Here is a 17,964-nt window from a genome sequence, read left to right on the forward strand (position 1 = left end):
ACATTAGGATGAGTTATTAATGGTATCAATTTCATTTTTGAGTGAACTAACAATTTAAAGAAGCATTATGGCTGGTATAAAGAATTATGGAAGAATGTTTAAGAAAATAAAAGGGAAAGAACACATTACCACAGATAGTATTGGTTAAACTAATCGATTTTTAGTTTAGACTTAAATTCATGCAGTATGGTTATCGTCCTAAGAGCCAGGGGCAGGGTTCCATAGCTTAGACCTGCAACCCATAGACGAAAGACAAAATCACGCCACGGTATACAAAGAAGTTCACAGCCAGCAGATCAGAGATGTTGAGAGGGAATGTCAGGAGAAAGTAAGTCAGAGAGCTAGGAAGGGGCAAGACTAGCCTGACAAGCCAGACCCACATCAAGATGTTTGGTCTGGAAACTCAATCCGAGGGGCGGGATAAACGGTTGTCTTTCAAACTCCCTCTGCACGCGATAGGATACGGTACACAACCAACCAGAGCAACGAAGGTGAAGCAGAGCTTGTTGATAGATTAAACATTCGCCGTATTCGGTCGGCAAAACTCTGAACACATCTTCCCTTTTTAAGAATGACTTCAGTGCCGTTCTTTGTTCTTTTCTCAGAGAAAAGCTTAACTCCAAGTCTTCCAGTCGTGGTCAAAGCTGATTCAAAAGCCCGCAGTTCACCAGTTTCTGTGTTTACTAGAAGCACGCAAACCCAACTCGGCCGTCATCATTATGGCCCCGCCCACCGACTCTATACACAATGTGATTGGCCCGGCAAGAGTTAGGGGAATACAGCTCAGAAGGGTATTGAGAGTTGCTAGACGACACTCGTGGGCAGATTAGATTTGCTGCAGCTAGGGTGCGTCTAGATTTCTAGGCTAGGGCAAGACCATCTGGTGACTTAAAAAATTGCAAAAGTGTCACAAAACATACGTAATAAAATCCGATCAATTAGGTATCTTCAGGTTCGGTGTTAAAATGCCAATGTGAACGCTAAGCGTTAACGTAGTGTAATTATAATTTTCTTCTGAATTGGAATGAAATCTAGGGTTTATGTGTTGTTTTATATCTGAACAGGTGAAGAGCCAGAGGAAACTGATTTTGACATGCCAAAAGTATACGAGCCTATCAAATCCTTTGATAGTCTAATGGAGAGGCTGAACATGTTTTTGAGTCATTACAATGAGAGCATCAGAGGAGCAGGCATGGATATGGTTTTCTTCAGGGATGCCATGATTCATCTGGTTAAGGTGCAACATCTTATTACACTGATTTTTCTTGAATCTCTGTATTGACACCATGTTCTCACCAGGGCCAAACCCTGGCCAGTTTGGTAATCATCACCTTGTTATCATAAGAACATTTTCAGGGATCAAAAACAGAACGATTTTAACAATTCTGTGTCTGTTAAAAATAAATAATAACCTTGCTATAATATTAGCATCAATCTAGCATGAAAGCGAAAATGGTGCTCTCAAGAAATTTAGATTATTCCAATTCAAAACTGTGCTGATTACAAAAACCAGACATGTCCTACTTTAGAGTACAAACAAGTGCTCTGAGTTTCTTTATGCAAAGTATGTGTATAAACGTTTTGCATGGTAATGAGGTGGCATCTGTCTTTGCCTCTTTCTCTCTCTTATACTCTCTTTCCCCAGATTTCTCGGATCATCAGGACCCCTCGGGGAAATGCCCTCCTGGTCGGGGTTGGGGGTTCTGGAAAACAGAGTCTGACAAGACTAGCGTCTTTTATTGCTGGCTACAAGACTTTCCAGATTACACTCACACGGTGAGTCACCTTTGCATACTCAATCATTTATAGGCTCTTTATTCAAATTCACTTTTCCCCTTCAGGGATACAGATGTAATTTCATCTGTGTCCCATTGTTCGAGAACTTGATAATGCAACATTTGCATTAAACTTTAATTTCTACATCATCACAGATAGTCTTTGCAAAGGCTATCTTCACTAGACACTCTTTACAATGAACGTTTGCAATTACACAAGAATAATTTGGTTAATATTACATTTATAGCACAGTAATAAAATGTGTCACTGTAATAGCAGTGCTTTTGTTTTCCTTTATGTTAATGCAAAAAGTCATAAAGCACATTAAGCATATTTTCTTGTAATGCAGTTTAGTTGTGCTCCAGTAGATGGTATCTGTGTATAAGAGTGTTTTGTCCTCCCTTTTCCAATTTAGCTCTGCTGTTTTAGACTATAAAGAGAAAAGATCCCATATCCAATCAACTGTTCAATCTTATTCAGACAATGAGAATGGACGTTTTCAATTGAGACCCATGCCTTCCAATGCAATTGATAATTCAATACTAAAATAGAAAGAGGTAATATCTGCTAATCATTAAAGTCTGTAGAAAGACATCTGTCAAGAAATGTTTGCAGTTAGACTCATATTTGGAGATTTTCATTGACGCTTATATTTGATAATAATATGTATAAATCTGGTGTTGATCTCAAGCTATGTGTGAGACTCTCCAGAGAAAACAGACGGATTTCACCTTATTGCCTTCAAAACACAAGCTGCTCGCAATTCTCTGTATCATCTTTTCACACCCAACTCCATAACTGTCGTTGGTGCGGTGTTGTGATATGGCAACATATTGCCATGCAGAAAACACATTACAACTGCACGGTCATTGACAGCATATGCTGTGTAATATGCTAATTGCAGTAATAATAATTGTATTTATTCATAAACAGTAGAATTGTGATTTGTTTCATGCAACCTGGTTGGAAAAACATTGGAAAAAACTTACCTGTGGCAAAATTTTTGCTAAACGCAAAATACGTTCCAATATGTACATATCACTGCAGTTTCCAACAGAAATGAACACTAGAGGCAGTAAAACAGCATGCATGCACAGTTATCATTGCGGGGGTAGATTATGGATCAATGACTTGTTTTTACGCAGCTTCTTGCACAATATTTTTGTTATGACCTCAAAACACTTTTTATAGTGCATGATTTGTAAACTAATACAATTTGGAGTTTGCTTCACTTAACCAGCTCCATGCGTTTAGGTTTTCTGACATAGGCTACCAAGCTTGCTGTGCCTGCTGAGAGCTTGGGTACGAGTCCCGTGAAAGACGAGTCATGATAAAAGAGCTCAAAGAGAAGTGTTCAAAACACAAGCTAAAATGGCATGGTTTACGATAGCATTTTTTTCACATTTGCTTTTGTTATCACTATCGGGTAGGTTATTGGGTAGGTAGTGTACATTATTTAACATGATGGAGTTATGAGTTTTTTGTGCCACTCACAGGATATTTCTGCTGATATTCCATATCTAATATGATTTCTGACCTGTAAGGTTGCCAGAATAATAATCATACACGGTTTGTTAATAGGACAGAGGAGAACTGGCCAGACTGAGTCTGGTTTCTCCCAAGGTTTATTTTTCTCCATCATGCCCCGATGGAGTTTTGGTTCCTTGCCACTTTGGCTTGGCTTGCTCAGTCGGGGACACTAAAATTATGATCCAAGTTATTCAACTAAATATAAAAATAAAATTAATTAATTAGGTTTTATTTAATTCTATAAACTATAATACTGATCTGCCAACATTGTCGCTAAATTAAAATAAACTAATAACATCACTGTTTTCTCCAGAACGACTGTACAGCCAAATCAAATTTTGTTGCAATATTGTCCTGTTTGAAAATCGTCATTATAAAAGCGCTATATATAAAGTTGATTGATTGATTGAACTGCTGTGATATGCACAAAAATCAACATAATAAAAATGTTGGCAGATTCACATTCATCTGTTCCAGTAAAACTAAATGTGCTTTGAGCACCACTAGCTGGAAGTTTCACTTTAAAACTGTCGCGAAATGTCCACAATGCAACATATTTTGCGTTTTACAAAAATGTTGCCATATATGAACACCAAATAGAATACCAAAAACAAAAGTGCAACCGCATCTAAAATTGAGGATAAAGCTAGGCTTTATAGCAACATTAAACGTTTCAAATCATACATATTTTAAGATTTTAAGTGATAATTTAACAACACATTTGCATGTTCATGATGTTGATATGCTGGCAACCAAATAAAACATTTTTCACTAAAGCTGATACACGGGGCAACTTTTAGAGCAATTTTGCCAAGCACTGTTGCTTGGGCACTTTCCCATTGAGGATGGGCAACAAATTTATATCTGGATATCCAAAAAGAAATGTGTTGCCCATTCTCAATGGGAAAATGCCCACAGCAACATCGCTTATCAAAGTTGCCTGGCAACATTGCTCAAAAATTTGCCCCATGTATCATTAGCTTAAGTGTTCTTTTATATTTTGTATGAATTCACAAACTCCCTGCCTAAACTTTTAAACTTTTGTTTGTCTGTAGTTCCTACAACACCTCCAATCTGATGGAGGACCTGAAGGGCTTGTACAGAACTGCTGGACAACAGGGCAAAGGCATCAGCTTTATTTTCACTGACAACGAGATTAAGGAGGAATCCTTCCTCGAGTACATGAACAACGTCCTTTCATCAGGAGAGGTCAGAGAACCGTTCTGACATCATGCTTATAGAAACACCCTTCCCCACAAGCCCCACAGCATCCATTCTGAGCCGAGCCGTTCCATTATGTTTTTAGAACACACGGTAAAATAAGCCAAGCTACATGTGTACCCAAGGTTACAATGTATGTCCCCCTATAACTCAACCTTTATGTCACTGCAAATAAGTCAGATTTCCCGAGGTGCTATAATGAAAATAAACAAAGGGAGCATGTTACCCTGTCCTCTGACAAATTACAGAGCTCATTCTGTGTGGTAATGACACACAAATAAATTGGATCTGTGAGGCACGAGATGCATTGGTTCATATTAGAGAGACAGATGAGTTTGTCAAATAGGGGGAAAAAAACGTCCGTTCTTTATCCTGCAATGTGACACCTGCCAGAGAGCAGTGGCTGCACTCACTTGTTGTGGAATCCATCCATCACTCTGAAACCAACAGAGCAGCACTGAGGAGGTGTTGCGTTAACGTGTCCACACCTCAGGGGAAAACACTGAGCTTCTGCAGAGCGGAAGGTGGACAGAGGGGCGAGTTGGATAGACAAACTGTTTATGTAGATTGTATTTATTGAAAGAGACGGGGCTCTTCGGTAAAATGTTCCAAGAGAATATTTATGTCATCATTTACTCACCACCATGTTGTTCCAAACCCACAAAATACAAGTTTGAGCTTCCCTGTGTGCTGTATGTGTAGAGATCATTGTTTAGATGTAAAAAAAAAGCCTAAATGAAATCTCGTCATCATACAAAATGATCATATCTCATCACAATAATCTACAGATTCATTTTTATAACATTTTGGATCTTTTAAGTATTGGTTTCCTGGATTTTTTGTGCAGGGAAATAACCCTCTCAGGTTTAAATAAATAAAAAAATATCTTAATTTGTGTCTCAAACATGAAAGTCTTTTGGGGTTGGAACAACGTGAAGGTGAGTAAATGAAGGCAGAATTTTCGTTTTTGGGTGAATTGTCTGTTGAAGTTGATTGGCACTGAGGCCATACATTTTTTAGCATTTATTTTAAATCTAATTACTTTATCATGTTGAGGTTAAAAACTGTTAAGCTAGTTAAACTGTTATTAACTTAGTTTTTTTTTTTTTTTTTTTTTTCAGAAATCAGCCTGATTTCTATGTTTCGCTTTCATCCTTTCTCCTTGTATTATGTTAAAAGATAATAGTCCCGGGTCAATTTGACCCCAATTGGATTCAGTTCACCAAAAACCACACTATGAAAGATAATCTAAAAACAGAAACCTTTAACATTAATACTTTTTGCGTATTACAAAGTAAACTTGAGAACATACACCGACCAGGCATAACATTATGACCACTGACAGGTGAAGTGAATAATACTGATTTTCTCTTCATCATAGCACCAGTTAGTGGCACCAAGGCTCATTGATGCACATGGGAAGAGAAGGCTGGCCCGTATGGTCCTATCAAGCAGATGAGCTACTTTAGCTAGCTTAGAAGTTCTGATAGAAAGGTGTCAAAATACACAGTGCATCACAGTTTTTTATGGGGCTGCATAGCCATTCAGGGTTCCCATGCTGACATGCTGTTGGCTCTTTCAGCAGGATAATGTACCCTGCCACAAAGCAAAAATGATTCAGTAATTGTTTGAGGAGCACAGCGAGTTTAAGGTGTTGACTTGGCCTCCATATTCCCCAGATCTCAGTCCAATCGAGCATCTGTGGGATGTGCTGAACAAACAAGTCCAATTTATGGAGTCCCCACCTTTTAACTTACAGGATTTAAAGGTACTGCTGCTAACATCTTGGTGCTAGATACCACAGCACACCAGGGGTCTAGTGGAGTCCATGCTTCGATGGGTCAGGGCTTTTTTGGAAGCAAAGGGGGAACCAATGTTATGCCTGATTGATGTATGTGCCCGGTTTCACAGACAAGACTTACGTAGAGTAAGCCAGGAGTAGGGCATAGCTAAATTAGGACAGAAGCTTTTATAATTTTTTATATTTAAAGACAGCTCAAACATCCATTTTAGTCTGGGACTAGGTTAAAGCCTTGTCTGTGAAACCGGGCACATACATCAATCAGGCATAACATTATGATATGCATAATATTGTGTTGGTCCCCCCTTTGCTATTTATGATCACAATTTTGGGTCAGAGCATCTGTACAACAAACAATGCAATTTGCAAGTCAAACTGACACGCTAAAATCACAGTTGTAATAGAAGTTTCATATTCACATTCCACAACACTTCAGAGTGTCAAAACTTTGCAGGTGTATTCATGACCCTAAATGAGAAATAGTCTCACAATTTCAAGAAAAACATTCTAGGCTAACAACAACTCCAAAATTGCAGTTTAAACGGACACAGAACATAATATAAGGGTTCAAATCAAGGCTGCTCTTGAGTAGGAACAAGTGGAATCTGCTGATAAGAAGTTGGCCTAGGTTGTATGTTGGCCTACAACAAACCAACACATATTCAAAGTCCTAAACCTAGCTGTCTTATTCATAAGGGAAAACCTTATAGTTGTAAGTTGGTATGGAAGAAAACCTGCTAAAACATTTTGCCATCTCGAATGAATTGTTACAGGTTGTCATGAAGAGCGTGTTATTTGTGCTGATTTTGGGTGGATGTGTGCATTATAACTCTTCGGAATGGATTAAAACATGGTTAAGATTATTATGGTAGCTAAAAGCATCCTCTAATGTGAGTAATATGTAATATACAAAAACGCTAGGAAATGTGTGGAAATAAATGATGTGGAAATCTGCAGAACATTATGCAGAAATCTGTGGGGAAAGATTTAATATGGACCTATAAGAAAGTGAGAAAAAAGTAGGTAGCCACAGGCAAGACAAGTAAGAGAATAAGCAAGAATATAATATATAAGGAAGAATAAAGAACTTTACAAATGACTAAATGTGTTCAATTAACACTATGCTCCGATGTGTCTTTCTCACCATCCCTGAATAAATAAAGGGGTATGAGAATAATTGGCTATAATTCAACCGCAGGGTGCACCTCTTGGGGTTTCTAAAGCTGTCATAAAGTCTTAGAAAGGTTTTTGGTCAGACGGATTTGGTGAAGGTTGTTATTTCATTAATCATGCTGTTAAGTACATAAAGAGAATTGACTGCAGAGAAGAAGTGCACTCGAGGACCTGGGGAGAGATGGCCCTGCTCAAGAATATTAATGAAACGCACAAGCCCTCAGTTATCCTGAGGATCTCTGAGGCAATACTGGGATGTCAGTGTGGAAGACAGATGCAATAACAAATGGAGTTTAGTGCAAGTTATTATCCAGGATTCTGAAAAGAGAGCAGAACGGCAAGATAAGTCTTTAAGAGACATGATTATAGACAGACTGCAGCATTTTTATGTCATGGTTATTGCTGTACTTCCGTGAGACTAAGAGTGTGGTACTCTGTCATGCAGCAGGAGAATTGATGCACTAATCCATTTGTAGACCTTCTGAGAGCTTTTTGTCTCCTGACAGACTGTTGTAGACTTTTCTAATAAAATAGTATTGTCTCATACGGTGGAGGAGTATCAGACCACATTGAAAATCTGCTATTCAAAATGGATTTTAAGCCTGAAAATAAGTTTTAGTGTTTGTGGCAATATAAAACAAAGACACATGGTCTAAAATGAAGATACTTTCTAGGTCACCAATCAAATAAGTACATTTTGGAATGCATAATATATATAACAACAACTTATTTGTAACATGTGCACAAAATGCTTCTTAGAACATTCTCAAAACATACTAGAACAGCTGTTTTAGTCTAACTTTTCACTCAAATTATAGTGATCATATTATTATTATGATTTTTTTCTTTATGTTTTGCTAATCTATAGTGAGCTTTGAAACATACGTTTACATGGACATTTTTTGCTTCAATCTGAATTAATTTATTCAGATCGATGAATCCAAATGTAGTGTTTACATGAACGCTAAATAAAGTGATCAGGTTGATGCGCTTGTTAAAAATATCACAAGCTTCTGACCAGATTTAATCTTTTGACATGCGCACACTGCACACGTATATTAGTTTTCCCGCTGTGGTTGTAGACTAACCTTGTATCCTTGCGTTTGTTTTAAAAAGCAGACTTAATATGTGTCTATTTCGGGTCTTAGTTAGGAGACAATGAGCACACGAAGCATTGAGTAAAAACGCCCCATCCCATACCCAAAACCATTCATCTGTGGATGAGAGTCCGAGAACAAGGACTGATGGGACTCATTTATGACACTTTATTCAATGGGAAGAACATTTAAGTACTTAGGGTCAACAGTCCAGAGCAATGGGGAGTGTGGAAAAGAGGTGAAGAAGCGTGTGCAGGCAGGTTGGAATGGGTGGAGAAAAGTTTCAGGTCTGTTGTGTGATAGAGTACCAGCAAGAATAAAAGGAAAGGTGTACAGGACAGTAGTGAGACCAGCGATGTTGTATGGTTTGGAGACAGTTTCACTGAGGAAAAGACAGGAGGAAGAGCTAGAGGTAGCAGAGCTGAAGATGTGGAGGTTCTCTTTGGGAATGACGAGGATGGATAGGATCAGGAATGAGTACATCAGAGGGACAGCACATGTGAGATGTTTTGAAGACAAAGCTAGAGAGGCCAGGTTGAGATGGTTTGGACGTGTTCAGAGGAGGGAGAGTGAATACATCGGTAAAAGGATGCTGAGGTTAGAGACAGGAGGTCAAGAGGAAGACCAAAGAGGAGGTTTATGGATGTAGTGAAGGAGGACATGAAGGTAGTCGGTCTGAGAGAAGAGGATACAGAGGGTAGAAATAGATGGAGGCAGATGATTCGCTGTGGCGACCCCTGAAGGGAACAGCCGAAAGAAGAAGAAGATTCAATGGGAAGAACAGCTTGTTCCACGTGTCAAATGTTACGCTATGTGTTACATTACACTATTTCTACATCGTTGCACATGCACAGTACTCTCCAGTTTCGATTTTCAATGTGATCAAGTGACATCAAAACATGTCCTCTCAATCGGATTACAAAAGGACTAAACCACCCTTTACAATCTAAATAAAATCACCAATTCATTCCAATTGAGTTGGTTACATCTGGCTTTTTTTATTCCGCTTGCACTACTAGTCTGATTATAATTGGATTGTTAGGGTCCATGTAAACAGAGCTACTGTAATTGTCTGATAAATTGTTGTTTTTTCTAAATTATAAGTTTATTTAACACATTTAGGGAGGTGCATATTCCGGTAATCCAACCAATCAGCGCAAGAGAAGCCTGTATATATAGCTGTAACTCACCTCTGTCCAGTGACAGTTTTGTAGCACCCCTCCGTCACCCCAACATCTCACTCATGTTCCCATCTCAGACAAGGATGGGGGAGTACTTCTGAGCTCGGAGCCTTCCCCTCGGACAGCATAAAAATAAAACACTTGACTTATAGTGATCAGCTTACGATCATCATTGACATCAGACCTGAAATTATGCAACATGCTAAAAGAGTGCCGTCTTCAGAATGTCTCACTTTATGGTCCACGAAAGAAAGTCATAAAGGTTTGGAATGTAATGAGTATGAATAAACCATAACTACCCCTTAAGTGATTCAGAAAATGACTAAAACATTTAAATGTGTTCTTCCCTTCCTTGAAGGAGTAATTCTGTCCCTCAGGTGTGTGTGTCAAGATTGTATATTTGTTGTAAATTCCCTGAGAAACCAGGGCTAGGTTTAATCTAACGAGGTGTGAAATATTCTCTCTGCCACAGGTGTCCAATCTGTTCGCTCGAGATGAGATTGACGAGATTATTAGTGACCTCATTCCAGTCATGAAGCGAGAGTTTCCACGGCGACCGCCCACGAATGAAAACCTACATGATTATTTTATGAGCAGAGTGAGGCAGAACCTTCACGTGGTTCTGTGCTTCTCTCCAGTTGGGGAGAGGTTCCGTAATCGAGCTTTGAAGTTTCCAGCTCTTATTTCAGGATGCACCATGGACTGGTTTAGCCGCTGGCCCAAAGATGCTCTGATCGCAGGTCAGTAATTTGAAATGTCAGACCTAAGGAGGTCTAAAATACCCAGGGGGAACACTAAAATCTGGTGGTAATTCTGATGCCCTGTTCAAAAATATATATCATGTCGATGAGGGAATGTAGCTCATGCTGTGCTGAATCAAACAAAAAATAGAATGGTTCATACACTACATAGATAAATTGGACATGGATGGATGAACTACAAGTATTTTCCCCACTGTTCCAAATATTTTTGGCCCAGTTTGACCCCATTTAGTTTGAGGGTACTCTGTTACAGAGACTTTTTTAACCTATCACTGTAAATTTGAAACAAGTTATATTAAACAAGTGAATATATTGTATAATTAGGACTTCTTGCAGCAAGGAATGAAAAAACTTTTTTTACACATTAGGAGCTTTTAAAATGTGTACTATCAAAGCATTACTTTAAAATAATGTCCTTTTTGGGATTTGTGTTACTTGTAGAAAAAAAATAATAATAACCTTTTCTGATTTTTGTCAGTATACATAACTGACAGTGCAGACCCAGCATCTTTTAAGGTCTAGCCACTGAGGCTAACCAGACAAACCCCAGACCAGATTACCTATAAAAAAAAATCCATAATTGGCCCACCAAGGTCATGTTTGTTTGTTTGTTTTTTACTAAAAAAAGCCACATTGATTGTCCATTTTCCAAGTAAATGTGTGTGCCCATATTTTAATGCACACAGATAACAAGTAATTTAGGAATAGCACAAATGTTCCACAAACAATTTAAATCAGTCATCAAGAGAACAGCACTTATGCTCTGTTGGAACAGGAGGGCTAATGTAACAATAATTTAAACGTGTTGCAAGACAATCAAGAAAAGCATCACTGCAATCAGTCGTTGCAAAATGAGTGTGATTATGGCCGTTGCTAGATAAACTGTTTATATGTGTAGGTTGTGCAAAGGAATAAAATAAAAAAATAGCTTTTTGTTCATTTTTTCCTCAGTGTCAGAACACTTCCTGTCCACATATGACATAGATTGCACTCCTGAGGTGAAGGGGGAAGTGGTTCAGTGCATGGGCTCTTTTCAGGATGGGGTGGCAGAAAAGTGTGCTGATTATTTTCAACGGTACCGACGTTCCACCCACGTCACCCCCAAATCCTACCTGTCCTTTATCCATGACTACAAGGCCATCTATAAAGAGAAGCACTCAGAGGTTCAGACTCTCGCAGAAAGGTCAGTATCATCAAAATTAGAAAACACAAGCTTTCATTAAATATATAGAAAATAATATTTAGCTGTATATATATAAAGGCTATGAATGTATTGTATCATGTCCTGACTCCGAGGGGCAAAGGGTTGCACCAATTTTGTATATTGCATTTCAGTAAAAACAAACAAACCCTGCATCATATTTTACCCAGGTGTTCATCATATTTTAACCTTTGTTAATTTGAATAAAGTCGTCATTAATCCTTTAAATCTAAACATGGCATTTCCATCCAAATTGAACTATAAATTCTACCTTATTTAAACATTATTTAAAAAGCATTATTTGCCTTGTATAATTACTGTAGTATCATTGACCATGGAAAGCAGATGATAGATTGGATGATGTTGAGTGAGACTGTAAAATGCCTGGAAAGTACGCCATGTTGCTGTAATTTGCTGCATACTCCACAACCTACTAAAAGATTGTGTGAGTGCATTTGTATTGTTTTACTGATTTACATAATTCATTTAATGAACTGTGAGCTAAAATAGCTCAAACAGTGTGTGCAAATGAACAGCATTATCAGCAGGTGCAATGCATTCATAGTGGATTCCCCCCTGACTTTCTGTAAAAAAGTGATGTGGAGTCTGGAACCATTTATTGTAGACTTTCATATCCATGTGTATTGTTTCATTAGGATGAACACCGGCCTCCAGAAACTCAAGGAGGCCTCTGAGTCTGTTGCTGCCCTCAGCAAAGAGCTGGAGGTGAAGGAGAAAGAACTTCAGATAGCCAACGAGAAGGCTGATATGGTAAATAAGCATGTAGAAAGCATCTGTGTGTATTTGTTGATTATTGCCTCCCAAGACACAGATAAATGTCTCCCCAAATATCATTTCTAACCATAGTTAGATGGTCAACAAAGTTTTCTCAAAGCACAGGTTAATTTGTACTGAGGCCCCTCTGGTGGTTATCCTGTCCACTTCATTTTATACTTGATTAATAGCTTGAGTCATCATTCTAAAAATGAAATGTTTCAATGATATTTCACTTCTTGGTTTTTTGTACATTGGCAAGAGTAGACTAGTTTATTACTCATACACTCACTTAAAAGATTATTAGGAACACCTGTTCAATTACTCATTAATGCAATTATCAACCAATCACATGGCAGTTGCTTCAATGCATTTAGGGATGGGGTCCTGGTCAAGGCAGTCTCCTGAACTCCAAACTGAATGCCAGAATGGGAAAGAAAGGTTATTTAAAGGACAACTCCGGGGAATTTTTAAGTTTATCTTGATCGTTACACCTTTGTGAGTACAGTCTATAGAAGAAAAAGAAAAAAACGAACCGGATTGGTGCTTGCAACACAGAGCTATTACAGTTAATGCCCAGAGCTATTACTCAGCTAAAACGGCAGCTATGGGGGCATAAATGTAAAGGGTGTCTTTGTGCCTCTTAACAGACACAAAAAGCAATTAAAATGTTTGTCCAACATGAACAGGTTCCTTACATGACAACGAGATGTTAGCCCCTTAGCCATTGTTTTAAATCACCTGTTTTAGAAGGCTAGCTGTAGTCTCGCACTGAAGTCGCATGGGAACATAGTTGTAGCCAGAAAAAAAGGCAAATAGCATGATTGGGAAGAGCGTAATTCACCCTGTCACAAAGCTTGAATCATTTCAAATTGGTTTCTTGAACATGACAATGAGTTCACCATACTAAAATGGCCTCCACAGTCACCAGATCTCAACCCAATAGAGCATATTTGGGATGCGGTGGAGCAGGAGCTTTGTGCCCTGGATGTGCATCTCTCAAATCTCTATTAACGGCAAGATGGAATCCTAACAATATGGCCCAACATTTCTAAAGAATGCTTTCAGCAGCTTGTTGAATCAATGCCACATAGAATTAAGGCAGTTATGAAGGTGAAAGGAGGTCAAAGTATTAGTAAAAGTGTAGTGTTGGTGTAAAAGTGTAGTAGTGTAGTATTTGAACAAACACAGTATTAGTTCAAAGTGCTTTTCTATGTAAAGCACTTTGAATTGCCATTGGGTGTGAAATGTGCTATACAAATAAACTTGCCTTGCCTTACCTAGTATGGTCTTCCTTATAATTCTTTAGGTGAGTGTATATTGACATGTTTTTTTGTTTTTTTTCCTGTGGGTAAAGCAAGTCACTAAAATAAATAACGGGCTACAGCCCTATAGTTGTTTACAACCAACCTATTGTGCATGTCATCTTTTGCATGCTCACATTAAGCGTACAATTCCTTCCAGGTTAGATCAGGGATGGGGAATTCCAGTCCTGGAGGGTTTTCCCTGTCCTGTAGAGTTTTGTTCTGTCCTTAATCAAAAACAGCTAAAAAAAAATTGAACCAAACTCTTCAGGGTCACTTGAAAATAACAGACGAATGTGTTTGATTAGGGAAGGAACGAATCTCTGCAGGACAGTGGCCTTCTGGGACTAAAGTTGCCCATCCCTGCACAAGATTTTCTCACAAACTTTTAAACTGTTAATGCTGACTGTGATTTTTAGGCACCAAGATTTTGTGCTGCTGGTAATTTGCAGGTGTTCCTATACTGCTGGATGCTTAATAGGGTTGTGGAACTGCCGACCTCCTCTTAAAACCATGGCTCTAATGGCACAATATGCTAATTCTATTGTTTTTTAATTGATCAATGGCCCAGTTTTTAGAGTGTTTCTCACAGCCTTAAAGAGTTTAATCACATTTGCATCACATATTATTGTCGTAACTGATACAATCACATATTTCGCACCTTTAAAAATTAAATTACCATTAAAAATTATCTGTTTTAATTACTGCCCATATCTCTAGTTGATACAATTAACTTCTCATTAGACGGGCTCAGAAGATAACACTCCATTGTAAGTTTCAGTTACCATCTCCTGGTAGAAAATTGAAGTGGAGAAGGCTAAACTGGTTGATGCAATCATTTTAGCCAATAAGAGATCTATCGAAGCATCCTGGGCCTCCATAACACCTCAGCAGTGCCACAGGCTGATTGCCTCTATGCCACGCCGCATTGAAGAAGTCATTTCTGCAAAAGGATTCCCGACCAAGTATATATATATATATATATATATATATATATATATATATATATATATATATATATATATATATATATACACATGTGCTCAGATGTATGTTACAATACAGAAGAAAGATATGTTGCTTCTGTTTCATTCAGGATTTTAACTTTATGTATGAAAAAAACTTAATTTACTTAATTTAATTCTATTTTATTCTAAATTAAATCCGCCATGCTGCATAAAGCTTGAAAGTATCCATTCGGTGAAAGACTCGCTTCCCAGTCACAGGCTAACTAAAGATCAATACTGAGCTCTGAACATCAGGATGAAAAATGAATAACCTAATATGCCAAATTATACAGTGGGAAGCTACAGATATTACAATATTAGCATTTTCTCATTTTTGTTTCAGGTGTTGAAGGAGGTGACCGTCAAGGCTCAGGCTGCTGAAAAGGTCAAAGTCGAAGTTCAAAAGGTCAAAGATAAAGCACAGGCCATAGTTGACAGCATCTCTGCAGACAAGGCCATCGCTGAAGAGAAGTTGGAGGCAGCCAGGCCTGCTCTGGAAGAGGCTGAGGCAGCACTGCAGGTCAGAAACAATATGGAGCGATTACACGGTAGCATACGAGAGGAGAGAATGAGAGGAGTGTGATGTTCGCGGGGCATATCGGTGCCTGCAGCTTCTGCGTAATTACATGCTGCCTGTGAGGGTGTAAAAATAGACCGTGTGATGGCAGGGTTGCTGTAGGTGGTCTCGTAGCAAGCAGGGGTCTGACAGCAGCCGCCTCTAACCAACCCCACACACCCACTCAATCATACAACCACCCAAACACATACCCCACCTCTTCTCTCCACCACCTGCTCAATGCATCCTTCCCATGTATTTGTCCACAATGGAAAAAAACAACAACATAAATCTCATAATTCTCTGGACTTTTTCTTTTTTCCTCTATTTTCTTGTGTCTGGGCCGTAGGGAGGGTTTTGTAATTTTAGCCCAAATTTCTCCCCTGAGAAAACGCTGATTTCTCTGATCTACATATGTGCATTTGAAGATGTTTAAAGGCCAAAGAAATTGATAAGAAAATGTCAGTGGGCAGTACATTATTTGTCAATACCTGCTCTCAAAACCTGCTATCTCCATCACTCTCTTTTTTTTCTCCCAGTCTCCTTATCTTGCTCTGCCTCTTCCCCTCCTAAAGCTGAGCTTTGACTGATAGTCCTTTCATTTCCGTCTGTCTCAGTGAGGAAAGTAAACATTGGGTCAACTGATATTTAACCTATATGTTTTATATATTTATATGTTTCATTTTCTTAGACAAGTGAATTTACTGAAGGCTACGAACGCTAGACAAATAAGTTTTAATTAAATTATAAATTCACAATGCGTACACATTCGTTATTAATGTTATGCCTGATATGATGAAAACGGCTTCATAATGTTTCTTGTCCACTCACATTGAGAGTTACTAATTATAACATTACATAAATCAAAAACAAATTAAAAACTGTAATTTACAAACACAAATAAAAAGAACTGAGAATGTTGCGGTTGGTTTCTGTTTAAGAACAGGGAGAAATGTTTAAATAGGTATTTTAGAACCCGTGTTTGACAATATCATTTATCACTTTTTACAAGCTCTACAGACTTTGAATATTCATTTTTCAGTATTGACTAAGCCATTGTGTTCCTTAGCAGATGTAATCATGCCAAATTAACCACTCTTCTTAATATTAAACATAAAACATTGCAAAATGTTTTCCATTAAGTGCAAACTATGCATTATGTTAAAATCTTAAAAAACAAAACAAAAAACTATTATGTTATGTTAAAATCTCTATTTTAGTGTTTCATGGCCATTGAAAGAACTCTTTCTCCTTTACACCATTAACTTTTGTCCTTTCACATCTGTTTTTTTCCGTCCTTATTTCTCCCTTTCAGTGTTTCTTCACACCTCTTTCCCGCTTAACACTATAACATACACCTTCCTGCCCATTCCCCTCCTTCACACTACATTCAATTTCATAAAGATAAATCCATCATGTATTCCTCATTAAGCTGTGATGTGCGTTAAACTTTGTCAACCATGAGCCATAACAGCTGCCACTCGGATTAATTAGTTATCCACAGAGTTGCTGCATAGTTCGTAAGGCAGTTCGTAACAAGATGTCTAATTCACTTTCTGTATTTCTCTCCCTTTTTATCTTTAAACAGACCATAAAGCCATCAGACATCGCTACGGTGCGAACACTGGGCAGACCGCCCCACCTCATCATGCGTATTATGGACTGTGTGTTGTTACTCTTCCAAAGGAGAGTGAACACTGTGAAAATTGATCCCGAGAAAAACTGCACCATGACCTCCTGGCAAGAGTCACTAAAACTCATGACAGCTGGGAACTTCCTAGGCAGTCTACAGGTATTAAGTCTTAATACCATATACCAGGAGCATTCTTTTTATTTAATTGTTTCCTTCATTCAGGCCTTCATTTGTTATTTTAGTCATAATGAATATTTCCAAATGATCTATCACCCACACAATTAAACAGGCCTTGTCTCTGTTATTACATATCAGCCTCTTGAAAAGTTTAAAATAACATTATGACAAGAAAGCAATCTGTGCCATTAAAATAGTAATCATGTCTTCTATTGAATAATGAAATCCTATTTCTGTTTTATTAATCCAGTGTGACCGAATGGGCCAAGTTTCTGAACACTGCTTTGTTGTTATGCACGTGTGGGCGGCAAACATATGCAGTGTCTTTTATACAGTATATAGCAACAACACACAGGGCCACTGTAGATTTAATCACTGTAGGAGCTATTTTAGTTGTATTACCATTTATACTACCAGCATTTTTGCCATTAAACCAGAAGCCAAGAGATGGATCATCTAATTCGATTTTTAGTTGACAGAAAAGCCTTGGGCAAAACTCAGTTAAAATACTGTCACAGACAAGTTCAACTCTGACAGCTAATCAATACAATATCTCACACACATACAGTATAGTATACCTTAGAACATATTTTAACGGCTGTCTATTTGCTTTTAATGTACCATGCATGATCTGTATCGTCTCATAAGTTTACAGGAGCCCGAGCAACAAATATCAAATAATATTGAAGTTTTCAAGAGTTTCAAATATATAGCATGTAACATATTTTGTACAACAGTGTTGTTTTACTCCAGCTTTTTTTTTGTCCTTCAG

At 38.1% G+C, this 17,964-nt stretch overlaps 1 protein-coding gene across 2 annotated transcripts in view; it reads left to right on the forward strand.

Moving 5' to 3' along the window:
* Positions 1–17,964, forward strand: part of dnah5 (dynein, axonemal, heavy chain 5) — a 192,315-nt gene that overhangs the window by 106,413 nt on the left and 67,938 nt on the right. For both annotated transcript variants that reach the window (XM_067449223.1, XM_067449224.1), the window contains 8 exons: positions 1,065–1,237; positions 1,646–1,776; positions 4,362–4,515; positions 10,252–10,519; positions 11,492–11,723; positions 12,398–12,512; positions 15,170–15,346; positions 16,971–17,174. In XM_067449223.1, coding sequence (XP_067305324.1) covers positions 1,065–1,237; positions 1,646–1,776; positions 4,362–4,515; positions 10,252–10,519; positions 11,492–11,723; positions 12,398–12,512; positions 15,170–15,346; positions 16,971–17,174 — 1,454 coding nt within the window. The remainder of the gene's footprint in view (positions 1–1,064; positions 1,238–1,645; positions 1,777–4,361; positions 4,516–10,251; positions 10,520–11,491; positions 11,724–12,397; positions 12,513–15,169; positions 15,347–16,970; positions 17,175–17,964) is intronic.

This window comes from Pseudorasbora parva, chromosome 7 (genome assembly GCF_024679245.1).
Source record: "Pseudorasbora parva isolate DD20220531a chromosome 7, ASM2467924v1, whole genome shotgun sequence".
NCBI lineage: Eukaryota > Metazoa > Chordata > Actinopteri > Cypriniformes > Gobionidae > Pseudorasbora > Pseudorasbora parva.